The 27,894-nt window shown below is 46.4% G+C and overlaps 1 protein-coding gene across 1 annotated transcript in view; it reads right to left on the reverse strand.

Moving 5' to 3' along the window:
• Positions 1 to 10,252: 10,252 nt before the first annotated feature.
• PNN (pinin, desmosome associated protein) overlaps positions 10,253 to 27,894 on the reverse strand; it is a 115,113-nt gene continuing 97,471 nt past the window's right edge. The window contains exon 9 of the mRNA XM_029598495.1: positions 10,253 to 12,345. Within this exon, the coding sequence (XP_029454355.1) occupies positions 11,081 to 12,345 (1,265 nt within the window). The 3' untranslated portion in view covers positions 10,253 to 11,080. The remainder of the gene's footprint in view (positions 12,346 to 27,894) is intronic.

Here is a 27,894-nt window from a genome sequence, read left to right on the forward strand (position 1 = left end):
AATCAGGGGTAGCAACCGCTGCAACAAGCGGCCACACCCCTGCCCCATACTCTTACCCACCTCTGTTTTGTTTGTTTGTTTTTTGTTTTTTTGTTTTGTTTTTTTTTTGAGATGGCAGCCCTCCATCCTTCCGCTCCGTGAAGGTGGAACACAAACCACTGGCCACTGGCATCCCGCTCCGTGAATGCCTCTGTGGCTACTGCCGCTCCGTGCAGTGTTTGAATGCCTCCACTTTATTCACGCCCTCTAGACTTGATGGATCCACAGTGTTTATCCCACACCCCTTTCAAGTCTTTCACAGTTTTAGACTTCACCACTTCCTCCAGAAGGGCATTCCAGGCATCCACCACCCTTTCCGTGAAGAAATACTTCCTGACATTGGTTCTTAGTCTTCCTCCCTGGAGCCTCAGCTCGTGACCTCTGGTTCTGCTGATTTTTTTCCGACGGAAAAGGTTTGTCGTTGTCTTTGGATCATTAAAGTTTTTCAAGTATCTGAAAGTCTGAATCATATCACCCCTGCTCCTCCTTTCCTCCAGGGTGTACATATTTAGATTCTTCAATCTCTCCTCGTATGTCATCCGATGAAGATCCTCCACCTTCTTGGTCACCCTTCTCTGTACCACTTCCATCTTGTCTTTGTCTCTTTGTAGATACGGTCTCCAGAACTGAACACAGTACTCCAGGTGAGGCCTCACCAAGGACCTGTACAAGAGAATAATCACTTCCCTTTTCTTACTCGATATTCCTCTCTCTATGCAGCCCAGCATTCTTCTGGCTTTTGCTATCGCTTTGTCGCATTGTTTCACAGACTTCATATCATTAGATAGACACTATCACCCCAAGGTCCCTCTCCTGCTCCGTGCACATCAGCCTTTTCCCCCCCATCGAATACAGTTCATTTGGATTTCCACTCCCCATATGCATGACTTTGCACTTCTTGGCATTGAATCTCAGCTGCCATAACTTCGACCACTCTTCCAGTTTCCTTAAATCCCGTCTCATTCTCTCCACTCCTTCCGGCGTGTATTTTAGTTGATGGATATTAATAGAATTACAATACAAGCACTTAAATTTCAAATCAGTATCATTAAACTTTTTAGTGTATTTAACTCAAAATTGTACTCACAAAAAACTAAAACAAATAGAAAATCCAGTCCTGAGTTATCTATCGTCGCACAGCTTTGTGAATCCCATGGTAACGGGGGGGCAGGCCTGCAAAAGCCGGCAGCGATCGCACCACCACAGTGTTACTGCTGCCGGCTTTCGCACCCAATAGTGCCTCCGTGAAAGATGGTGCTATTGGGCTCGCTACTGGCGGCGATAACGGGTCTTACCTTATCGCCGGCCAGCGAAGTTACCGCCGTGACCACCCTGACTCCGCCCCTATCAAGGTATTGCACGCGAAAAGGGACTTTTCGCATGCGATACGGAGAGAACATGACCCCCTGCGTGAGGTGAACTACATCAATAACAAAAGAAAAATAATCTAGTATAAAAGACAGTTAAAAATGCTAGCCCATATTAAAAACCTGAGTAACCAACCACATTTTAAGACTCTTATGACATTTCAAATATATAAAAAAGCCCTCTAGATTAAAGTAGTAGTATACAGCCAGAGTAAGCCTTTCCGTTTAAACCAGTTTTAGGCATCTAGATTGCAGTGCTCATTAAAATATTTTGAATGGAGAAATTACTTACCTGATAATTTTGTTTTCCTTAGTGTAGACAGATGGACTCAGGACCAATGTGTATAGTGTACTCCTGATAGTTGGAGATGGATCAGATTTCAATCTGACGTCAGCCCCAGTACATATACCCCTGCAGGAAGTGCAGCTCTTCAGTATTCTCCTCGAAAAGCAATTGTGGATATATGTGTGGCTGAATAACTTGGATAACTTGATTAACTTGAACTGGTTAAATTGGTTATAGCTGGAGACTGCCAGTGCCCTCAACCGAGAAACGTTGACATCCGGTATGATGGGTGTCCTAATTGGAGGGAAGCATGGCTTACCCGTGAATACCTCGGGGATGTAGCCCGAGGATTCCATGAGTGACGGCAGCCGTGGGCGGGATGCTGAGTTCATCTGTCAACACTAAGGAAAACGAAATTATCAGGTAAGTAATTTCTCCATTTCCTAGCATGTAGCAGATGTACTCAGGACTAATGGGATGTATAAAAGCTACTCCCGAACTGGGTGGGAGGCTGTCCAAGGTCCACAGTACTGCCTTTGCAAATGCTGTGTCCTCTCTCGCCTGAACATCCAGGCGGTAGAACCTGGAGAAGGTGTGAATGGATGACCATGTTTGCCACCCGACATATCTAGGCGGGTGACAGCATCTTGGTTTCTGCCCAAGACACTGCCTGGGCTCTAGTGGAATGGGCCTTGACTTGTAAAGGCGGCGGTTTGCCTGCTTCTACGTAGGCCGCCTTGATAACTTCTTTGATCCAGCGGGCTATGGTTGCCCATGAGGCCGCTTCCCCTTCTTCTTCCCGCTGTGAAGGACGAATAGATGGTCCTTCTTTCGTATGGATTCTGATGTTTCCAGGTATCGGACTAGGAGTCTGCCTACTTTGATGTGGCGCAGGCGGCGAGATTCTTCCGAATCCTTATTCTCATCTGGTGATGGTAGCGAGATGGTTTGGTTGAGATGGAAGTGAGAAACCACTTTGGGGAGGAAGGACGGGACCGTGCGTAACTGAATGATTCCCGGAATGAGTCTGAGGAACGGTTCCCGGCAGGACAGTGCTTGTAGCTCAAAGATAACAACGGGCCGAACAGACTGCCACCAGGAAGGCTGTTTTCAATGTTAATAGTTGGAAGGACAGGACGTGGAGAGGTCTGAAGGAGGCTCCTGCTAAGAAGTCTAGGACCAGGTTGATGTTCCACAGAGGCAACGGACACTTTTAGGGTGACTGGATCTGCTTGACTCCCTTCAGGAAGCAGGAGACCTCCAGGTGGGAGGCTAGAGTACCGTCCTCACTCTTGGTTCCGTAGCATGACAATGCGGCCACCTGTACCTTGATGGAGTTGAGCGACAATCCCTTCTGTAGACCGTTCTGTAGGAATTCCAAAATCGTGGGAATTTTGACTAAGCTTGGGATGATGTTGCGGTCCTCACACCAGGCTTTGAATACTCTCCAAATCCTTATGTATGTTAGGGATGTGGAGAACTTGCATGCTCGGAGCCGGGTGTCAATTACTGCCCCCGAGTATCCGCTCTTCCTCAGGTGAGTCCTCTCAATGGCCAGGCCGTAAGAGAGAATCGAGCTGGGTCCTCGTGGAAGATCGGCCCTTGTTGGAGCAGAACCCTGTGTGGCGGTAGCGGAAGAGGGCTCCCTGTCAGTAGTCTTCGCATGTCTGCGTACCACAGCCTTCTTGGCCAGTCTGGGGCCACCAGAAATACTGGTCCCTTGTGGTGTTCTATCTTGTCGATGATTGCGCCCAATAGGAGCCACAGTGGGAAGGCGTTTAATAGAGTTTCCTGTGGCCAGGTCTGTACCAGGGCATCGATTCCCTGGGACTGAGGTCCCCGTTTGCGGCTGAAGAAGCTGGGCACTTGGGCATTGGACCGGTCTGCCAAGAGGTCCATGGTTGGTGTTCCCCAATGGCTTACTATCAACTGGAATGCTGTGGTCGACAGTCTCCATTCCCCTGGATCTAGACTTTCTCTGCTGAGGTAATCCGTAGCGACGCTGTCTTTCCCCACGATGTGGATGGCCAAGATCTCTCGAAGGTTCGCTTCCGCCCATTTCATTAGGGGGTCTATTTCCTGGGATACCTGTTGACTGCTGGTTCCTCCCTGACTGTTGACATAGGCCACTGTTGTGTCATTGTCCGACATGACTGACTGATTTGTCTTGGAGTCTGTGACCGAACCATAAGCAGGCTAGTCTGACTGCCCGTGCTTCTAGATGATTGATGTTCCATCCAGACTCTTCTTTGTTCCATTGCCCCTCGGCGGTTAGCTCATGGCAGTATGCTCCCCATCCCCATAGGCTAGCGTCCTTGGTGAGCAGGGTCCAGGTCGGTGAGGACAGCCTCACTCCCTGGCTCAGATGGCCTTCTTGTAGCCACCATCGTAGTTGGGTCCGGGAGCTGGAGACAAACAGTGTAGTTCTGGGACAGCGGGCTCCATCGTGACAGTAAAGAGCGCTGTAGGGGTCTCATGTGAGCTCTTGCCCATGGCACTACTTCCAGTGTGGATGCCATGAGGCAGAGGATTTGGAGGTAGTCCCATGCTGTGGGACGAAGCTTGCTCACAGGGTTCGCAGCTGGGTCATCAGTTTTGATCTCCTTGTCGGTGTCAGGATGACCCTGTCTTGTTTGGTTTCGAACCGCACTCCCAGGTATTCTAGGGATTGGGAGGGCTGCAAACAGCTCGTTTGTGTTGACCACCCACCCGAGGCTCTCCAGAAGAGTTTTGACTCTGTTGGTCGCCTGGTGACTCTCCTCTAGGGATTTCGCCCTGATCAGCCAATTGTCCAAACAGGGGTGTACAAGGATTCCTTCCTTCCTCAGTGTTGCTGCCACTACCACCATGATTTTGGTGAACATCTGGGGTGCTGTGGCTAACCCGCATGGTAGTGCCTGGATCTGGTAGTGATGGTCCAGGATCGTGACGTGTAGAAAACACTGATGCTTTTGAAGGACTGGAATGTGCAGGTAGGCTTCCGACAGATCCAGGGATGTAAGGAATTCTCCCGGGTTTCCATGCGGAAGCGAGGAATCTTCAGGTGGCGGTTGACAGACTTGAGGTCCAGGATGGGCCGGAATGTCCCTTCTTTCTTGGGAATGATAAAATAGATGGAATAGTGTCCAGTATTTATTTCTTGTGAGGGCACCGGTGTTATAGCCTCTAAGGCGAGTAATCTGGTCAGTGTAGCTTCCATTGCCATCCTCTTGGAGGGGTCGTGGCAGGGGGATTCCACAAATTTGTCCGGAGGGATTTGGTGGAAATCCAGATAATAACCCTCTCGAATGATGGCTAGGACCCACTTGTCCAAGGTTCTCTTGATCCATCTTTGGTAGAATAGGGCAAATCTGCCCCCTGTGGCTTCTTCCCTTGGACGAGTCGGCTGATTTTCATTGTGGGGTGCGGCTGGGACCTGGCCCCGAGCCAGCCCCCCTTTCATTGTTTGTTCCGAAAGGACTGGCTCCTGCCTGCGGGGTGAGCCGCTTGATATGTGCTTCTATATGGGTTGAAGCACTGTGATCATCTGCCCCTAGAGGTTCAAGGGAAGGGTCGCTTGTTTCTCTTATTCCTGCCCTCCGGTAGCCGCGGCAGTGGGGATTCACCCCATTTGTTGGCTAGCTTTTCTAGTTCGCTTCCGAACAGGAAGGTTCCCTTGAATGGCATCCTTGTGAATCTCGTTTTGGATGATGCGTCGGCCAACCAGCTTCGGAGCCAGAGTTGTCTTCTGGCCGCCACGGCGGATGATATACCTCTAGCTGCGGTGCGCACCAGATCAGAAGCAGCATCCGTGAGGAATGATACTGCTGGTTCCAGGGCTTCCCCGGGAGTGTTGTTCCTCGTCTGTGAGTGGGGACTGACTAGTCCCCACTCACGGTTCAGATATGCAACCAGAATTTTACCCTTGCTAACAATCCCGGTACAAGTCACTGCCTTTTAACCTTGTTCTCCCCTATGTTCTCCTTTCCTTGTACCCCCCTGCAGATACCTACACATTCTCCATAGTTTCCCCCTGTACACATTTTAATACCATTCCCTTTATATTGAATATCCCATGTATACCCTATGTACATATGTTATTACCAATCCTCTTGTTAGTTTGTAGCTTACGATTTTTTTATTTGCTCTATATTCTTCCTCTCTGTCTGACTCTTGTTGCAATAACTAGTGCTCTCCCACTCCCCTGTTTTTTGTATTTTTCCATCTTTTATTTATTTTCCAACTTTTATATACCGACATTAGTGTGAAACATCATGCCAGTTTACATTCCGGCATGATGTTTCACACTAATGTCGGTATATAAAAGTTTCAAATAAATAAGCAGGCTCGTGTCATCACAGCACAGCCGGCCGCGATCTGTAGAGACATAGAGACGTCAATAGATTGCTTGAGGATGGATTCCAGACGTCTGTCTTGGGCATCCTTGAGTGCTGCTCCTCCCTTGACTGGGATAGGAGTGCGCTTCGAGACCGCGCAGACCATGGCATCCACTTTCGGACACACCAGGAGATCTTTGGTAGCGGGATCCAGAGGGTACATGGATGCCAGGGCACGCCCCCCTTTGAACGTGGTCTCCGGGGCTTCCCATTCCAAGTCAATTAGCTGCTAGACAGCTTGTAATAGTGGGAAATGACGGGAGGTCTGATGGAGTTCCTCTAGGAGAGGGTTCGTCTTAGGTTCCCCCCAAGGTACTTGTGCCTGGGATAGCGAGCTCTTTCAGGCTGTGTGTGACTAGGTCTGGAAGATCATCTTTGGTGAAGAAACGCCTCATGGTTCGGTGTGGTTTAGTCCCTGGGGGGAGTTCCCCTTCCTCCAGGTGTTCTGAATCACCATCTAAGTTGTCCGTGTCCCCGTGGGTGGGCTTCTGGGTGGTGGAGGCACATGTCTGGGTATAGAGGGTCCCGGGATGTTGAGGTCCTCTGGTGGAGGCTGTGGCCGTGTTATAGGAGGCCCCTGCTGCATTCCACCAAGGAGATAGATGCTGGGTCTAAATTAAGAGGAGCTGTGTCCCTGGGGAGCCCCGATTGAAGGAGGCTCCCACTGGGGGACGTGAGGTCCGGGGTACTGTTCGAGGAGCTGGATCCCAGCACCGGCTGGGAAGGGCCAAGGGCTGAATCCCCCAGAGCCTCCTCGCACTGTATTACACAGGGCTGTGGCTTCCTCATGCTGAGCAGCTCTGATGTGGCATGCTGGGCAAAGGCCCTGAGCTTCTTCTCCGGTGGTGCCATGGCTTGTGCACGTAAAAAATACAGGGACCGGGTAGCCTAGTTATGCGCTCCAGTGTGTCGAGGATGTGCACGCAAGTTGGATGCATGCTCAATAGGATGTGCGTGCTGCTGTGCGCATGGGCCAAACCTATGCATCTGGCATAGTATGCGTGTGGTTGTGCGCGTGCCGATGTGCGCACAAGAGATTTGTGCGCACAGGTCGGTACGGCAGACAGGGCGGCGAGGTCAAAATGGCGATGGTGACCAAGCGGCCAGTATGGCGACCACCTCTGAGGGTCTCCACGTGGGAGGACCCCCGAATCTGACCGGAGCCTAGCCCTGCTAGGGCTGATCAACCCAGTGACACTGGCGCCGGCTGGCAACCTGTGCAACTCTTCGAACTTCGGAGACCGGAGACTTTAAAGAAGTTTTCTACCTTACCTTGTCTCAGCATTTCCTGTTCTTGTTCCGGGAGGTCTCCGGCTGCCGGGGGGGGGGGGGGGGGGAAGAGGAAAAATACCTTCACCGCCGCGCTCGAAGTTGCACCCGCTGTCTCTCAGCCTCACCCATTGCCAGGGGCTAAGTCCACGCCGAGGATTGGCTGCCGGTTCGAGACCAACCTCCGAAGGATCACAGAAATCACCTCGGGAATTCTCAACTGGGGGAGGGACCCAACTGGGGGAGTGGGGCTAGTCTGTAGAGGTAAGATTTCTTCTTGTTTTGGGTTTCTTTGGTAAATTACTCTAATGCTGTGCGAGCGTGCATAGAGTCCCTAACTGCTATGGAGACAGAAAATACTGAAGAGCTGCACTTCCTGCAGGGGTATATGTACTAGGGCTGATGTCAGATTGAAATCTGACTCAGTCTCCAACTGCTATCAGGAGTACACTATACCCATTGGTCCTGAGTCCATAGGAAAAGGTACATTTCCTATACACTTAAACCTAAATTTACTTTCTTAACCACAATGGCCTCTGAAATGTGAAAAAATGAACAGTTTTGAATCTGCATCAAATTAGTGCATTGTATCCAGAGAACAGAACCTGTTATATTGTGTATTCAACCTTACAGGCATGAGTAAATGCACATCTTTTGTAAAACTTAGATCATTCACACTTGGTTAATAATTAAGTTCCATTACGGTTTATTTAAAAATCAATGTCAGAGACCAAACACAAAATGATGCAAGAAGTTTAATCACCATGACTTCTCCACGCCATGTTACTTTTGCTTATATCAAGCTGAATGCTTACCAACCTTACTTGGAAACATCGAAGTGCTTCTATCTGCTATAGCCAGACTTTTCTTTAATTGAAAATACTATTCAGTTTGAAATGTGTTATTCCCGTGCAATTACATGTTATCAGTAGAGTGCAATGTACTTATCTGCTGCAAAAATAAGTAACAAATGTGTTCCAAACCTAATCTTTGGCATTCCAGCAACAGGAAAAAAAAAAAGCACCCATAAATAGGTAAAAGATGTGTTCATATACCCAGTGATGTGTCTGCTCTGACATTGGGTGCTTAGGGATAGATTTGCTTCCTATGATTCTATGGTTCATCCTCACTATTTCTGAAGCAGCAGTGCCCCCTGGAGATTTACTGAAAAAAATGTTAGTATGTTTTCTTCAGTCCTAGCAGTTGTCATTTACATTTTTATGTTTCTCCTAACCCCTAGAAGTGTTTGTTTTGTCTTGTTAGTCCCACTAAAGTTTAGAGCCACTCCTGTTTTTACTCCATGCATTTTCAATCTCTCTACGTCTCCCTTCTCATTATGTTGCTTCCAACAAACTGCAAAAATCCAAGACACATTGGATTTCTTAAAGTGGATTGTAACAAAATTTCTAAATATTTTATTTTCTGATAAATTAGTAATATATTATTGTGAAAGAATTGAGCGAATTACTTAGAAAGACAATGATCACTATAAACCCTACTTAACATTAAAGCTCTATCAACAGCAAAAATTGCAAAGTGTAAAATAATATACTTGCATCCTATAGTTGTAGTAGTTGTATAGATCCTGAAGAAAACTGGAATATCTTTTAAGAGACCACAAAAAAAAAAATATGTATTATTTAATCTAGGGATGGCCAACCCCAGTCCTCAAGAGCCACAAACAGATCTAGTTTTCAGGATATCCATAATAAATTACATACAAATCTGGAGACTTGGTACATGGCCACCAAGGTAGTCACAAGAAGTAAAAACAATGGGATAGGGTAGGAGAGGCCAACTCCAGTCCTTGAGAGACATAAAGAGGCCAGGTTTTCAAGATATTCACAATGAACATGCATGAGATAGATTTGCATACAATGGAGGCAGTGGAAGGCAAATCTCTCATATGCATATTCATTGTGGATAGCCTGAAATCCTAGCCTGTTTGTGGGCTCTGGAGACCCAGAGTTGGCTCCCCCCTGCTGATCCCCATCTACTGGCTTCCAATCTCTTTACATGTGAAAGTCCAGATTTGCGGCCGGATTTTAAAAGGCCTGAGTGTGTAAAATCTGTGCACAAGCCCGTAAATACTTACACGCACAAGCCGGGGTCCCCTACCGCATAACTTTACTTCTGCTATGGATGGCATGTAAGTCTTAAAACAAAAGCACTTGGCTAGTCAGCGGGGTTTTAAGGGTTGGTGCTAACAGTGTAAAAGGGAAGCTAATTAACTAGGGGGTTAGGAAGGCCTATCCTTTACCTGGGCGAACAGCGAACTGAGGAAACTGGTAACTGTGTCTACACGTGTGTCTACTGAAATCCCCCCTTTTACGCAGTGGAGGCATTTGCCACGGCCATATAAAATTGTGCGTACATGTACGTATGTGCACCCTTTTTTATACCATGCATGCATATACACACGTATGTTATAAAATGGCCGAGTCCTTTGGCACGAGCTGACATACGCATGTTCTTGGGTGCCTGCATGGCTGTTTAAAAGTTACCGTCAATGTATTTAATTTTGGTTAGATGTTCATCCTGATCTGTCTTTGCAAATTACTGTTTGAATAATAGGTTTATCGTCAATGCCACCTCGGTGTTGCGAGGTTTCTTTACTATTATTGTGTCTTGTGATTCACCTTGAACAGGTTTGCAGTCTGAAATGGTGGAATACAAGTTTTAAATTAAATTAACTGTGAAGGCCTCTCCTTCACCTCTGCTCCTGTTTGGTCTCAAAAGCTCAGGTACTAATTCGTCTTTTGTACTGGTCCTAAAAAAAAGGCATCACAGCCTACCAATACTAAAATAGATATGAAACATGCAAGTCACTGGACTGAGACTCTACTGTAAACAAATTATAGTCACCAAGGAAGCACACACACAGAGGAATCCGAACATCCCGAGGCATTAACAAAGTTGTTCAAAAAAGCAATGTTTATTTGCACATGTACAGAATAGGCCAACGTATCACTGTAGAAGATATTCATACAAAATTAATATACAAAGAACAAGTGATAAAATACCTTGTTACACCAGAAGCACTTGGTTTGCTAATCGACTACACATCCAATAAAACTTATCCCTCCGCTCCTTCCAGAGAATGTAAAGTGTTTTTATTTTCAGAATTCTGAGCTCTAGCTACAAGCTCAGTCATACTACAAGATAGGCAGCAGTCCCAGCTGAAGCTAGCACTGCAACTCGATTATTCCCATAGATACCATCAGAAAAACTATGCAGGGCACTACGGGAGAGATTCAAGAAAACCAGCGCTCCTAAATTCTTGCATCCCCCATGAAAACTTAATTTAAAAAAAAATGTAATGTCAACTGCACATCTCAAACCATTTATTTAAAATGTAGATTTATTTCTACAAAAAAAGAACTATGATACAGAATAAGAAGGGATCTCACAGATGTAAAAGATTTACCTATTAAAATATATGGATCTCAATGAATACAGGGCAATTAAAAAAAACGAGCCAAAAGGAATGTCAATCCTTGACTTTTTTCTTTTCTTTATTACAAGTTCTGGAGCTTCACATAATTTTGATAAAACTGCTTTTACAAAATTATGTAAAAAGTACAATGTCTGATCAATTAGAGAGTCTCAATGCATGTTTCCCAAACAAGTCTACAGCATGCAATTCTTAAGGCAGCATCCTCCGCACAGGGGGGCGGGGGTTATCCTTTTAGTCACTCAGACATCTGCTGCAAAGAACAGGCTCCAACTCCCGGTGTCTTCCATCAACGCCTTTTGTCTTTCCTGTCTGATTTACGGTCTCTTTCACTCCGCGAGGTTCTTTTGACCGACCGACTGCTTTCTGATATAGACCTCTTTCTGTCAGGTCTTGAAATTTTAGCCTTGGATCCTTTCACATCTCTGCTGCTAAGTTTTGAAGACTTGTGACTTCTATCTATTCCTGATGCATCCCTCCGCTTCCGGTCCATGCTTCGTCTCCGCTTCCTCTCTCTTACATGGCCATGCCCCCTGCTTCGGCTTCTACTCTCACTGCTACTACTGCTGCTGCTGCTATCTCTGCTACTGCTCCCACTGCTGCTACTACTGCTGCTAGAACTGCTTTGGCTACTACTACTCCCACTGCTAGAACTACTTCCACTAGTACTGCTGCTTGAAGTACTACTAGTACTACTACTGCTGCTGCTATGACTTTTACTCTTGCTGGTCTTGTTCGTGGCCCTTCCCCTGCTTCTGCCCCTAGTTTTGGTTTTGATGGGTACAGCTAGCTCTTGGACTGGCTCTGCGTGCGCCTCAGCCATTTTTACAGCAACTAGCAGAGTTTCCTCTATGTCTGCCTCCTGCTCTGGCTCCCTTCTTAACTGGATCAATGGTTGAGGATAGAACTCTGGCTCTTTCTCCTCTTCCTGATTTTCTATTAATTCAACCTCCATCTCATGATGGTTGGTATTATCCCTCTCCAATCCAAGACTGGATTCTTTTTCTGTATGAACCTCAGATTCCGCTATTACCTCTGTCTCAGGTTCTGCTTCTTTACTATTCTCATTTTCTACTAGTTCTATACTGTCAACTTGGTTTGTCTCCATTGCTTTGAGCTCATTGCTCTCCTCGTTCTTACCCTCAAACTCTTCAGTCACCACCATAATTTCCTGATGCCTCTCACTTTCCCCTCCCTGTGCTTCCTCTTCTGCCATTCTAACCTCAGTTTCCTGCTTTGGCTCCTCCTCTTCCTCCTCCTGTTCTCTCTCTGCATCACTATGAGCTATATCTACTTTCTTTTCCTCTTCCTCATCCTCTCCTGCATCCTCCATCTCTACATCATTGTTCTGGTTACCTGTCTCCTCCATCTCTTCCTCCTGCTGGACCACCTTACCCTCTTCCCGCGCAGCCTCCTCTTCTTTTTTGTGTTCCTTCTTCTTTTCTTCACGATGTACCTCTGGTTGTTCTTTCATCTTCATAGACTGTCGTCTAGGCCTAGCCTCCATTTTGTTTATATGCTCTGCAAACTCAATACGTCTGTTTTCAAAAATTGCTGCAAAATAAACAAAACATGCGTGTAAGTCATATTGCACAAATGTCTGTGAAACAGAAATCTGTACAAACCAAATCAATGAGGTCACTAGGCAGCTGAAACTGTCCATAAAGATTGTACTTTAAATATGGTCAACCTGTACAAAACAGTTAAAAAATATAGTTCAACAGATAACTATGTAAAACAGCTCAATTATATTTACTGATTTTTTAAGGTTTTTAAATAATCAGGGTCTATTAAAGTGCAACATATTAGCTTAGAGATATTGTGCCAGGAGAGAACTCCCTGCTGGCTAGAACTTAAAACAGCTGGGTAAACAGGGTGGGTCTACCTTATAGCCAATGAGATTCTGACTGGCCATGACCCAGCCCTTAATACCTGGGAAAGTAATCATGCTACTGCTTACCCAATTCTCCACAGGCAAAATAGCTCTCTGCAGATCTCCAGCCTACCACCTCCAGGGTCAGTGGTTCAAAACCCCAAACGTCCTTACACGCAAATGTTTATACAAAAACATCAGGTTGCAGCCCAAAGAAGAAACAATCCACTATTCAAATACCACATAAAAAGGATACCTACCCTATACAGACCACCAAAACCTGAGGGGAAAAGATGAAAGTGGGCTGCTCTACTCTCCTGCACGCTACACCAGGTAGCAATAACTCAGGTGGGGTTAGAGAAATGTCAGCCCCAAGGAGACCAGATTGCCTCACTCAGACTTCTGATTTGGGGACATCAAAAACTTCCACATTAGCAGAAGTCAAAATAGTGAACCCAGTGATCTTAGGCTGGACCACTGGGGATTTCCCAGACTCCTTAGGATAAGATCCAATTTTCCACTTTTGCTTAGATGGTATAGTAACAGGTCTAAACACCAGCTCTCAGAGAATGCTGCTAGCCACCATCTTGACTCTTCCCCCTCTCTTTTCTTGGTTTTACACATATAGGTCTGTTATGCTGAAATAAACTAAAGGATGAGGGGAGGCACAAGGAAATCAATGGAAATTAAATGTCATCTTCAACGCATACAAATACAGAGAGAGGTTGGAGAAAAGAACAAAATTGGTTCACTTGTAGGTAATAATGCAGAAAAGTGTCTGGGAAGAGCAGCAAGACAAGGGGGAAAAAACTGCAAAGCAAGTTCTCACCATAAACGATGTTTTCCATAGATAAGACAAATTAACCATTACAGATGAGTGACATCATCCGGTAGCACATAATGGACTCGTCTCTCCTAGCTAGTAGAGCTTTGCGCGCTACTGAGCATGTGCAGGAGTTCCTGTGTGGGTGCTGCCTGGTTAGCCTCCTCAGTCTATATCATAGCTAAATCTAGCAAGGTAGTCTACTCTTCAGGGAGGTGAGCAGGTATTCCATGGCTAATTCATCCTATTTAGAGAAAACATTGTTTATGGTGAAGAAACTTGATTTTTCCATTGATAAGCAGGTTAAATTAGCCATTACATGTGGGAAGTCCAAGCTGGGCTTTGCAGCAGAGCTATTACTAAACAAGCAATCTGGATCCCACTTTGAAGAGTAGACTACTGCAAGAACAGGTTACGCAAAACTGCTCGCCCGAATTTACTGTCGATCTTCTTTACCAAGTGTAAAGGAGGAGGACTTGGATACATTGGGGATTGGGGCAGGATATGGAATAATAAATCTAAACAGCAAAGATGGCTTGCATCGGGCTGTGGTAAGAAAAAGGATCCCAAGTGAGAAATTCAAAACATGTCACCAGGTATTTAAACTAAAGTTTTGCTTCTCCAATGCATTCTAGTAAATAAAGACCTGGAAAAAAAATTAATTTCTAGCGGATATAAAAATTTGCTGGCCTCTGCTGTAAGAGTAGACTACTCCCTTTCTCATACATGCCTGGAACTCTGAGCTTCAAACTAACTTGGATCAGGATAATTGGATAAAATTAGAATATAGTGCTTAAGCTGTCAATCTGTAGTCAGAATCAATGTTTCAAATGCTGAATCTAATTTATGGATACCCTCTTTGGTATGATAAATTTAGCAGCTCCAGCCCCCTTTGTTGGAGGGGGTTGGAGTGGAAAGGAAAATTGGTTTTTACCTGCTAATTTTCGTTCCTGTAGTACCAAGGATCAGTCCAGACTGCTGGGTTGTGTCTCCCTTCCAGCAGGTGGAGTCAGAGAAAAAGGTTCAAGGCACCTCCTGATAACCCAGTGTGCCGCCTGCGATCCTCCAGTATATTGAATAACAAAGCAGACATTATGAAAGAGGATAATCAATGACTAGATCAAGATTAATATAAAAACTATATACAGGAAAGAACAATGACACGGAGAAATTGGATATTCTTCAGAGTCTCCTAAACCTTGCACAGAAGAAATACAACAAAACAATGAGCGGGCTCTCCGGAAAAAAACATCTGGACAGGCGTCTGGACTGATCCTTTGTACTACAGGAATGAAAATTAGCAGGTAAGAACCAATTTTCCTTTCCCTGTATGTACCAGGATCAGTCTAGACTGCTGGGATGTACCCAAGCTGCCCTAAATGGGGTGGGATCCGGAGAGTCCCGCCCTTAGCATACTACTGCTGAAGAATTCCACGTCCGGAGCCCTAACATCCAAATGATAATGCTTAGCAAAAGTGTGAAAAGATTTCCAAGTCACCGCTCTGCAAATCTCTTGTGGCGAAACACATTGACTCTCAGCCCATAACGCTGCCTGAGAGCATAGCGAATGTGCCTTCAGACCATCAGGAACTGGTCTACCACAACAAATGTACGTTGAAGCAATGGTTTCCTTCAGCCATCGCGCAATGGTAGCTTTAGAAGCTTGACAGCCCTTCTTAGGACCGCTCCATAAGACAAAAAGGTGGTCTGAAAGACAAAAGGCGTTAGTCACCTCCAAGTAACGCAGAAGCACGCGGTGCACATCAAGCCTCCTTAAGTCCTGAGACTGAGGAGAAGATCTATCTAAATCTGGAAACACTGGCAACTTTATCGACTGGTTGACATGAAACGCGGAAGTCACCTTTGGCAGAAAAGATGGGATCGTCCTCAGCGAAATTCCCGAATCCGATATGCACAAAAATGGTTCACGGCAGGACAAGGCCTGAATTTCCGATATGCGCCTAGCGGAACAGATCGTGACGAGGAATACAGTCTTAACTTAAGGGTCAAATCCTTCAAGGTGATACACTTAAGAGGTTCAAAAGGTGGGGCACAAAGACCACGAAGAACCAAATTCAAACTCCACGACGGACAGAGTGCCCAAATCGGCGGATTCAAATGTTTGGCCCCCTTCAAGAAACGGACCACATCTGGATGTGTTGCAAGAGACGTACCAACAACCTTACCACGCAAACAGCCCAGCGCCGCTACCTGAATGCGGGGTGAACTACAAGCGAGTCCCTTCTTTAAGCCTTCCTGTAAGAATGACAAAATGTTAACTACAGTGGCCTGGTGCGGAGACATGTTTAATCCGCTACACCAAGTGTCGAAGACTTTCCATACTCGAACATAGGTAAGAGAGGTAGAGGTTTTCCTTGAGCTGAGCAGGGTGGTAATAACCGCTTCCGGGTAACCCCTCTTTCTCAGCTGTCGCCTCTCATAAGCCAAGCCCCTAGACAAAAGCAAGCCGCCTGATCGAAAAATACTGGACCTTGCCGAAGGAGGTTGGGAAGATAGCCGAGGTGCAAGGAGCCGTCGACCACTAGGTTGATGAGGTCTGCAAACCACAGTCTCCGTGGCCACAAGAATCACGGGGCCCTTGTGGGACTCTATCCGCCGCAAGACTTTTCCCCACTAACGGCCACGGAGGAAACACAGAGGATGTCGTCTTGGGGCCACGGGAGGACCAGGGCATCCACCCCTTCCGCCCCGTGCTCCCTCCATCTGAAGAAACGAATCGCCTTTGCATTTATGCGCGTAGCCATCAGGTCTAGCCGGGGCGTCCCCCACCGACAAGTGAGGAGCCTCATCGCCTCCCCGGACAGCTCCCACTCTCTGGGGTCGAGCTGCTGGCGACTGAGAGTCTGCCTGAACGTTGTCCACTCCGGCTATATGGGATGCCGCAGATGACGTTCTGCCCAGGCCATCAACTTGTCAGCCTCTGTGGCGACTGGACGACTCCTCGTACCGCCTTGCCTGTTGATGTACGCCACCGTCGTGGCGTTGTCGGAGAGAATGCTCACCGACCGATGCTGAACCAATGGGAGAAAACTGTGTGAAGGAGTGAGAGTGCATGTATGTGTGAGAAAGGGAACATGTGTAAGGGTGTGTGTGTGTGTGTGCGCCAGAGAGAGGGAACCTGTGTGATGGGTGGATTATGCAAGAGAGTGTCTGTATGAGAGAGACAGAGGGAAAGTCTGTGTGTGTGTGTGAGAGAGAGAGAGGGAGGGAGAGCGCAAGCGAGAGAGCACGCCTATATAAGGGAATGTGTATGTGAGTGTGAGCGAGAGGGAGCTTGTATGAGGGTGTGTGTGTGAGCGCCTAGTAGAGTGTGCATTTGTGTCTGAGAAAGAACAAATGTGTATAATTGTGTGTGTGTACTTGAGAGAAAGGAGAAAGTGTATGCATAACAACCCCCGCTCCCCATCCCATCAGCTAATCCATGACAATCTCAGGGCATCTGGAAACCAAAGTTCCCAAGTAGTTTTGTTAGTTTTAATCACTGGGTGTTAATATTTGATATGTGCACTATGTTTCAATTTTGTTTTGGAGCTGGAACTTTTTTTTTTTTTTTTTTAAATTGAGTTTTTAATTATTGGATGTCACCATTTGTCTTTTATTTTGAAATATTCTTTTTAATAGTATAGTTTTACTATTATTGATGTTTTATATGTCTTCATTTTATTTTTGCATAATTTTTACTTATGTTTTGAGCCAAGGTCAGGCACAAGGCAGAAGGTTCGCCTAGAGTGCCTAATACCGTTACACCAGTTCTGGGTGGAGCATGAGTGCATAGCTATCATAGGAACTACATTCACCTTTACACAGTCCTTTTGTTTGATGGATTGGGAATCTATCCACTTTTCTTTCTGTCATTATAAGTTCTTATTTCATCTAACTCATGTTGCTAAAGCTAGTGCCAGATACTGGAAGACAAATCTCTCCATGGAATACTGGTGCAGACAAGTTGCAGAAACTGCAGTACTGGAAAGGATCATTGCAGGTTTGAGGAACAAGTAGAACAAGTATGAGAACTGTCATCAATACTGCGCCTGGAGGGAGGCTAAGATGTAGTTTTTATCTTTTTTCTTTATTATAGTCCTTATTCTTGTACAAATGTAATACGTCATGTTTGGCAATATGTCGGTGTCTCTTTGATTATTTATCAACACAGCTCATGCAAACAGTTTACAAAAAAAATATCTGAAAGGTATTACGCACAGGAATCAAACCTTTTTCGGGGGAAAGAAAACCATAGAACAAAGTCATAATATGAAGCTCCAAGGAGGTTGAGACAGGGCCAACATTAGGAAGTATTTCTTCATGGAAAGGGTGGTGAATGCATGGAATTCCTTTCCAGAGGAGGTAGTGAGGACAAAGAAGGTAATGGAATTCAAAAGGGCCTGGGATAAACAAGAGTATTTCTAGTAGCTAAATGATGGCGATGAAGAAAAGGAAAACCCGTGTTGATTGCAGTAAACTGCACAGAGCAATAATTACCCTAAGAATAAAATTAAAAAAAGAAAAGAAAAAAAGTTGCCAGGCAGTCTGAATGGACCTCAGAGTCTTTTTCTGCTGACTTTTTTTTTATATCCATTTTTATTGAACATTTTCAAGATACAGTACAGAACAAGTAAACATACAAAATCAAGTAAGCAGCAAAATGCATCTTTCTATATGTTCTTCCATTTAAGCTTTCAGTATTAAACCCTAAAACCCACTTAACCTCCCTCCCCACCCCCTCGTCTGAATAAGTAGCAGTGTACAAGGAGAAATTACTACTTACCTGATAATTTTGTTTTCCTTTGTGTAGACAGATGGACTCAGGACCAGTGGGTTTATGCTCTCCTGCCAGGAGATGGAGACGAGCAAGCTGATGTCACAGTATATATAGCCCTGCAGTGATCTCAGCCTGCCATTATTCTCTTCAAAAGCAACTGTGGACAGACTAGCAAAAAACTTGATTAAAAACAGTCAACCATTACCGTACTCAACGAACAAGAAACACTGAACTCAAGCAATGAAAATATGTTCCCCAATCTAGGGACTGGATGAACACCTACCAGTAATCTCCTGGAACATGTAGCTCCACAGGACCCTGGGCACAATAATTCAGCAGCTGCGGGTAGGAAGCAGAGTCCATCTGTCTACATTAAGGAAAACGAAATTATCAGGTAAATAATAATTTATCCTTTCCTAGCATGTAGGCTGATAGACTCAGGACCAGTGGGATGTACCAAAGCTACTCCTGAATAGGGTGGGAGACTGCCCATGGTCCAGTCAACACCACATGGGCAAAGGCTGCATCCTCCCAGGCCTGCACATCCAGACGATAAAACCTGGAAAAAGTGTGTAAGGAGCACCATATCGTAGCTCAGCAAATATTGACAGGAGACAACAATCTAATCTCCGCCCATGACACTGCCTGAGCCCTAGTGGAATAAGCCTTAACTTGAGTAGGCAACGGCTTATCAGCATCCACATACGCGGCTGTGACTACCTCCTTAATCCAGTGAGCTATTGTAGCCCATAAAGCTAATTCGCCCTGCTTCTATCCGCCATGGAGGACAAACAGGCAATCCGTCTTTCGGAAAGGCTTAGAAACCTCCAGATACCGCACGACATGTCTCTTGACATTCAAGGGATGCAAGAGGCGATACTTTTCCGCATCTCTGTCCTTATCCAAGGACAGCAAGGAAATGGACTGATTTAAGTGAAAATTCGAGATCAAGTTAGGCAAGAAGGGGGGGCGCTGTTCGCATCCGATGTGAGAGGACGTGCATTGGCTCCGCTCCGTACCCTCCGGGCCCGCCTACCCTCGAAATAAGCTTTATTTCCTAAGATTTTTTGGCGAAAAGAACCACTAGGCATAATTGCTAGGCTATTCTCTCTTTCGCAATGACCAGCAAGAGAAAAACGACGGATCTCAAGCAGTATTCGTATGGGAAACTATCCCCTGATCCAGGCCAAGATGGCGCCGAGAGTGAGGCTGCGGCTCAGACTTGCATAGGGGAGCCGGCGGGCGGACTGAAAGACCCCACGGATAACGCACCGGACCCTGCCACCACCGCACTCTCTAGAGAGGACGCCCGATGTTGGTTCCTGGAATTACGGGCTGATATGAAGCAGTACCAGCAGGATATCATGGCGTCGGTGGCAGACCTTAAAGAGGATTTGGCTGCCCTGGGGAATCGGGTCGACGAGACGGAAACCCGTATCGACTGTCACGGCGATGCCATTAATAATTTGCTTACCAGGCAAGACAAAACCTCCGTGGACTTACAGGCTCTCTACGATAAGATTGAGGACTTGGATAACCGTGGCAGGCGGAACAATATGCGGATTCGGGGGGTTCCAGAAACTGCCGAGTATGCCGATGCGCGTCAGGTAGCCGCCCAAATTTGCACCCACATCCTCAGCAAGGGAGCAGAAGGTCAGTCAGGCAGCATGGCCATACCTCCTGAAATCGGCTTTGAACGTGCCCATCGGGCGTTGGGGCCTCGGAGGGATCAACAACCGCGAGACATAGTCCTCTGCTTTGCCAGCTTCCCTTTAAAGGACAGAATTCTTAGAGAAGCGAGACAACTGAAGACCGTACAGTGGAACAATTGCCACATTTCTCTCTTCCAAGATTTGGCGCCAATAACGTTAAAAAAGCGCTACGATATGAGAGAAGTGACTCAGGCCTTGAGGGAACGGGACATAAGATATAGATGGACATACCCTTTTGGCCTGACTTTCCAACACCAGGGCACTACCTATCGTGTCGCCTCCTTGGAGGAAGCATCAGCAGTTTTTCAAAAAGCACAGCTACCGGTATCGTTTTCTTCCTCTAAAATGGCGGCTCAACCGCCATCTCATGATTCGGCACCACGCTGGCAAAGGGCAGGAAAGGGAGGCAAGCGGCTGCGTCGGCAGTCTGGCGACTCCAGATCTCGCACCTCCGAACCCGATTGAGGGAGAGTGGGACTGCTTCTAGCTATACATCCTTTTGGAAAGCGTTCCCCAGCTTGGGGTTTCTGCGTGAGGACTTATGAGACAGGTTTGGAGCCTGCAGTAAATAAGACTGTTTGAATATGGTTAAGTTGGTTCTATACCTTGCATAGCAATTGCTATACATGTGAGAAATGTGTCAGCAGCGTTCGAGGGTTGTTGTTTCTGTTAACATTTTTGATCACAGGCGGGGATACCGGGGGGGGGGGGGGGTGTTGTGTTTTTCTCTCTGGTTGGATGGCGGCAGGCCCTCCAAATTCGGCGTCCCAGACGACGACTTGGGATGCAGCAGGACGTATAGTGCTCATGGCCATACACATAGGCTCGAACGCTTACAGGCGTGAGGGGCAGATGCAGGGTGGCAACCACAGAATAGCTTTGGTGACAACTTGGGGGGGGAGACCTGGCTTGTATACATTTGGGAGGCCTGTGCAGGCTCTGGTGAATGTTTTTTTTTACCATGATGGCGACTAAATTAGTATCTATCAATGTCAAAGGCCTTAACTCTCCTCAGAAAAGGCAATTGCTTAAACGGGAACTAACTAGACAGGCAGCTGATATCATTTTTATACAGGAAACGCATATGAAGAAATCCCATGAGCAGCTGCTACAGTTTCCGAGGTTTTCTACCTCTCTGTGGGCCGCTTGCACTCCTGAACATAGGTATGCAGGGGTGGGTATTTTGTATTCCTCCTTATTTGTTCATGAGCAGCTCCTGGTAGTTGCAGACCCGCACGGTAGATTTATATTGAATAAGATCAAAATTGATAACAAGATTTTCACCATCCTTAATGTGTATTTTCCACACCAGCGTCAGGTGCCATTTATAAAGCGATTGTGCACATTATTGCAACAACATGCGGAGGGGGAGGTAATTGTGGGGGGAGACTTTAATTTTGTAATGGACCCCCTTAAGGATTCCAGCTCCGGCATATCATTCCATACGGTGGCACGGCGACATTGGTTGGAAGCTCTAGCTAAATGGGGGCTGCTAGATATATGGCGGACTAGACATGCGCACTCCCGCTCGTATACGTTCTATTCCAACCCCCACTCTACCTACACCCGCATTGATTATATTTTTGTGTCTGCTTCTATGCAGCCCCGTATACAGAAAATAGACATTGACAACATTACATGGTCTGACCATGCCCCAGTCTGGATGGTTTGCGCACTGGGAGATTCTGGGGGTGGCCTCCGCACATGGAGACTCAACGATAGTTTGTTTAAGGATCCCTCCTTTGCTGCCTCTACCGCACAACAACTTCTCGAGTACTTTCGGGAGAACCAGACGGAGGGTATGTCTCCCCTCACAGTCTGGGAGTGCTCTAAGGCGGTGATTCGGGGTTCCTGCATTTCTAGGGCGACCTACTGTAATAAGGAGAGAGAGGCCAAACGGGCACTACTTATTCAGGAACTCACCGACTTAACCACACGGCATAGTAGTTCCCAATCAGGACGACTGTACCAAAAAATTCTAGCAGTCCGAGCTCAGATTCGGACGTTGGAAGACTCCGCTATTAGCCACTCTTTGACTCTTCTTAAACAGCAATATTTTGAGGGGGGTAATAAGGCGGGTAAGCTGCTGGCTAGACAGTTGCGAGTTGCCCAAGCCCAAACAGTTATATCTAAGATACAGGATGCCGGAGGGCAGGTTGTCACTTCCACTGAGGATATACGACAATCATTCACAGACTTCTACTCTAAATTATACTCCTGCGATACTCCGATTGCCCCTGATGTAATTGCTGATTACTTGTCATCGATTGATTTGCCCCAGCTTACTCCCCTGCAGAGAGAGGTACTAGATAAGCCGATATCACAACTGGAAGTATTGGCGGCTATTAAACTACTGAAAGCTGGAAAAGCGCCAGGGTTGGACGGCTACACTGGTAGCTACTATCGTAAATTTGCCCATATACTCGCTGGTCCCATGACGTTGGCATTTAACTCGCTGCTGGAAGGAGCGGAATTCACTTCTGACGCCAACACTGCAGGTATCACGGTATTGGCCAAACCGGGTAGAGACCCCGTTCACTGTAGCTCCTACCGGCCGATCTCGCTAATCAATATTGATTTAAAGATCTTGGCTAGAGTCTTAGCGGCCCGGTTGAATGGAGTTTTGCCGGGGCTTATACATAATGACCAGGTGGGGTTTGTGCCCGGGAGGTTAGCTGCGGACAACGTCCGTCGGATAGTGGACATCATAGATCTGGTGCAACGGGAAGGCTTCCCGGCTGTCCTCCTAGCGCTGGACGCTGAAAAGGCCTTTGACCTTGTTAACTGGGACTTTCTCTTTTCTACGTTACAGGTTATGGGATTTGGGACATCCTTTCTTGCTTGGCTACGCAAAATGTACGACCACCCTGCGGCCAGGGTTAAGGTCAACGGGAGATATGGTCCTCAGTTTTCGATTCACAGAGGGACAAGACAGGGGTGCCCCCTTTCCCCTTTGTTGTTTGCCATATTTTTAGAACCCTTTGCTAGTCGTATACGGGGCAACGTGGGTGTGCGGGGCATTTCCAAAGGAACTGACCACTTTAAAATTTCCCTGTTTGCAGACGATGTCTTGTTTACCCTTACTGACCCGGCGCTATCTTTGAGGGGCGTTATGGATGAATTGGGGGAATTTACGAGGCGATCAGGGATGAAAATTAACTTCGATAAGTCAGAAATATTGAACCTCACCTTGCCCTCTGACGTAGTTCAGGAGCTACGGGAGACGTTTCCCTTTAAATGGGCCACTACTTCGTTAAAATATTTGGGAGTTCACTTGGGGACGCATACTGACTCCCTCTATGACTTGAATTATCGGCCATTACTCGTAAAGCTGCAAGGCGACTTGGATAGGTGGGGGGATCATGCACACTCCTGGTTGGGCAGGATAGCCATTTTAAAAATGAACGTGTTGCCTCGATTCTTGTACTTTTTTACCACCATTCCTATCTACCTCCCAGATAGTTTACTTCGTAATTGGCAACAAATTCTTGGGCATTTTATTTGGAGGCGTAGGCCCCCCAGGATAGCAAGGGCCACTCTGTATCAAACAAGAGTACGAGGGGGTCTCCAGGTGCCCAACCTCATCTGGTATTATAGCGCGGCGCAATTAAGGGCGTTAGTTGCTTTACATGCTACAAGGGAAATACCACAATGGGTTAAGTTGGAACAAGCTTCCCTGGGCCGCTTTCCTATAGATGCCCTTCCCTGGCAGCCACGATCTCTCTGGGGTGACACTCTTTTTTTACCCTTTGCCTTACGCACTACCATGCAGATATGGCATAGATGGAAGAAGGTTTTGGTGGGGCCCGAGCGTTTTTCTCTGATGACCCATTTATTTTCCAATACAGTTATTCCATTGAGAGATAGATCGAAAGCCCCTCTGCAGTGGACAAGCCAGGGGGTTTTCAGGTTGGGACATGTTTATCAACAGGATGCCATGCTCTCACCAGAGCGATTGCGAGATGTGTCTGGGTTGTTGTCAGTTGACTTTTTATTGTATGCCAAAGTACGTCACTTTACTCTTAAAGGGATTCGAGAGGGATTGATTCGAACTCAGGGCACATTATTTGAAATGTTTTGTAAAAATGCTTCTACCCTTAAAGGAGTGATCTCCAAAATCTATGGACTTTTGAACACCAGGAACACGCCTCCACTTCGGCATCGCACTCTTTGGGAACAGGACTTTCAGCTAGCTTTGGATGATGAGGATTGGGCACAAATTTATGCCGCTGCACATAAATGCTCTATATCCACAGGGCTTCAAGAAAACTGCTATAAATTGCTCTATCGCTGGCACTACACGCCGGTTGCCCTTCATAAATTTGCTCCAGACATACCAGATACGTGTTGGAGAGGATGTCACGCCAAGGGTACTTACTATCATCTTTGGTGGCAATGCCCTATCGTTGTTCAATGTTGGAATGCGGTGTTTACCTGGCTCTCCCAGCTTGTACACGCCCCGCTTAAGATTGAGCCTTGGCACGCGTTATTGGGATTACCAATCTCGGATACTTCACCTCCTGTGCGAAAATTGGCTCTTCAAGTATTTATTGCCACACGAGCAGAAATTGCCCTTTATTGGAAGCAAAAACTTACCCCATCTTTAGCCACCATTCAGCAGCGCTTGCATTCCTACTACCAGCTGAATAGGCTCACTGCCTTGCATCAGGATCGTCTTGCTGCATTCCAAGGTATATGGCATCCATACTCAGCTTGGCTGGAGGCTCAGAAGGATTGATTGGAGGGGTAGCTTGGAGAGTACTGCGGGCCAGGACAAAACCCTGACCAAGGACTGTTGCCACTCGAAATATGAGCCCTCATTGTTTTCTTCTCTATTGTTTTCTTCTCTATTGTTTTCCTCTCTCTTGGTTTTTTACCATCTATATCGCATGCTCTAGTTCGCCATCCTGCCTGATACTTGCTGCCGTGTGTTATGGTCATGGGGAGAAGGGGGGGAGGGGGATTTTCTAGGGGAAGCTTCACTTTGGCAACTGCAATATGGCACCTTACGGCCATAGCGCATTCCTGATTTTTCACGTGCAATGTTTGTATTTGGTGTCTTGCATAGTGGCCATGTTATTTTGGTATTCTTTATTGTTGGCTGTATATTTTGCATACTGTTATTTCCATATTGCTTATCAATAAAAAACAAAAACGTTTAAATATAAAAAAAAAAAAGTTAGGCAAGAAGGAGAGAAGGGTACACAGCTGTACCACCCCTGGAGTCGCCCCAAGGAACAGCTCTCGGGAAGACCAGACCTGCAGCTCAGAAACCCGATGTGCACAACATATCACCACCAAGAATGCTATTTTCAAGGTCAATAATGCAAGGAAAAGCCATGCAGCGGTCAAAGCGTAGGGCACACCAGGAAATCCAACACCAGGTTAAGACTCCACAATGGAACCAGTAACCTCAAATGAGGCTGAAGATGCTTCACTCCCTTCAAGAAATGGGCCACATCAGGATGGGACGATAAGGAAACACAATTTACCTGGCCCCTGAAACAGGCAACAGCCACAACATGTATTGTCAAGGAATTAAGGTCCAAGCCTTTATTTAACCCATCCTTATGAACCCTTATAAACCCTTATAAATCCTTATAAACCCGTACGCCCTATGGCATCACTTCATATTTATTTCCTGCCTTATCTTCTTTCCAGCTTGTTTCAAGCTTCCAAGTTCTCTTCCCTGTTGATTGTAACTTTGACTCATTCCTACTTACTGTTTATCTTTCGTTTACTTGAATAGTTACCCCAGTTTTTTATTCTTGTTAATTGTAAACCGATCCAATATGGTTATTTACTATGAAGGTCGGTATATAAAACTGTTAAATAAATAAATAAATAAATAAATAAATAAATAAATAAAATAAATAAATCCTGCAAAAATTCCAAAATGAGCAGGATCTTAATTGAACGAGGAAGAACCCCTTGATCCTCACACTAGGCTTCAAACACTCTCCAAACCCGCAGATAGGCTAAGGAAATGGAGAGCTTTCAAGCGTGGAGCAAGGTGGCAGTCACTGTAGAAGAATACCCAGGGAGGTCAGAAATTCCCCAAACTGCATGGCCATTATCACTGAGCGCAAGGTTTCCATTCGAAAATGAGTCATCCTCAAATGACGGTTGATTCTCTTGAGATTCAGTATGGGACGAAAGGAGCCCTCATTCTTGGGCACAGCAAAATAAATGGAATATCACCCTGTATATTCTTGAGACTTATAGCTCTCATAGCTCTCAGCTTGAGGAGCCTTAATAGCATGGATTGCACTGCCTGCTTCTTATATGGGGAGTGGCAAGGAGACACCATGAACACATCCCGAGGAATACTGCAAAATTCCAGTGCATATCCTTCTGTATCACCTCCAGGATCCACTGATCAGATGTGATCTCGACCCATCTCCGATAAGAGAGAGAGATCTCTTGATCCCAAGGGTGGGTAGGCAAGCCTTCACTGCAAGGCTTGGGAGGAGTTGCTACCCGAGCCCGCTCCTCACTTGGGCTGTCTGTAGGGACAAAACCGCTTGGAACCCCTGACACCACATCAAAGGGGTGCAGCAATTACTTCTTATCCTCTGGCAAGTGAGGAACCAGAGACTCATCCCACTTATTGGCCAATTTCTCCAACTCATTCCCAAAAAAGAGTAAGCCCTTAAAAGGCATTTTCGTAAGATTAGCTTTGAAGGCTGCGTCGGCCAACCAATTCAGCTGTCATAGTTGACACCTGGCTACTATCACTAAAGCCACTCCTCTAGCCAAGGTATGAACCAAATCGCAGACCATATCTACTAAAAAGGCGGCAGTGTGCTCCATAAGTGCTCTGGAACCCATGCCAGAATCAATCTCCTGAGAGAGAAGAAGACAAGAGCGAGCCACCAGGGCACAACAGGAAGCAATCTGCAAAGACATTGCCACTGCCTCAAAGGCTTGCTTAAGGATAGCCTCAATCCTATCATGTACATCCTTCAAGGCTGCTCCTACCTCCACGAGGATAGCTGTCCACTTACAGAAGGCACAGACAAGCATATCCACTTCCGGAAAATGCTAACATTCTCTCACCATTGGATCCAGGAGGTACAGGCCATCCAATGTCCGACCCACTTTAAAATTTGCCTCCGGAGCGTCCCATTCAAGATCAATCAAATCTTGAATGGCATCCATAATAGGGAAAAAAAACAAGAAACTTTATGGAAAGAAACCAAAATGGGATTCTTCTTTCGCTCAGATATGGAATCTGCTCCAGGAACACCCAGCATTTTCAAGATCTGGGAAATCAGGGCTGGCAGTTCATCTCTATGAAAGAACTGCAACATGGTCCAATACAGCTCCAGTCCGGGAAGAACCTCCCCATCTTCCAGGGAATCAGGATCTGCCTCATCAGTGCCACCCGGGTTCCCATCAGGAATACCCACAGCTAACTGAAGCTGTTTCGGCACAAACATAGGACTGGAAGAGGGAAGGGACACCGGCTGAGGATCTGACCTAACAGGATTGGTCGAAAACTAGCAATGTGCATGAAGAAAGGATTGCAATCCTTGAATAAACTCTATCCAAGATAAGGCAGAAGGATGTAGACCAAACCCAGAAGGTACTCGAACGAGGCCCACTGAGCTGCCATCAACTGCGAAGCAACCAGTCAATAAAGTTCCCAGGTGCGGCGTACCGCCAGACAAATCCTTAGCCAGACCATCATCAGGTTGGGAAGAACCAGGCTTAGTAAAAATCAGAAGAAGATAATTCTCTCTGAGCCTCTAAGCAGCGCCGACATGTTAGAGGGCTCTCCCGACTGAGATGCCTGAATATGACAGGCAACACAGAGAAAGATGCCTAGGTTTCTTGGTTGCCAGCACCATTAGTTCATAGCAAACAGAAAACGTGTGTCCGGCCAGTTCACGCTGAAAAATTTCAAGTGCAC

This window comes from Rhinatrema bivittatum, chromosome 4, assembly GCF_901001135.1.
Source record: "Rhinatrema bivittatum chromosome 4, aRhiBiv1.1, whole genome shotgun sequence".
Classification (NCBI taxonomy): Eukaryota; Metazoa; Chordata; class Amphibia; order Gymnophiona; family Rhinatrematidae; genus Rhinatrema; species Rhinatrema bivittatum.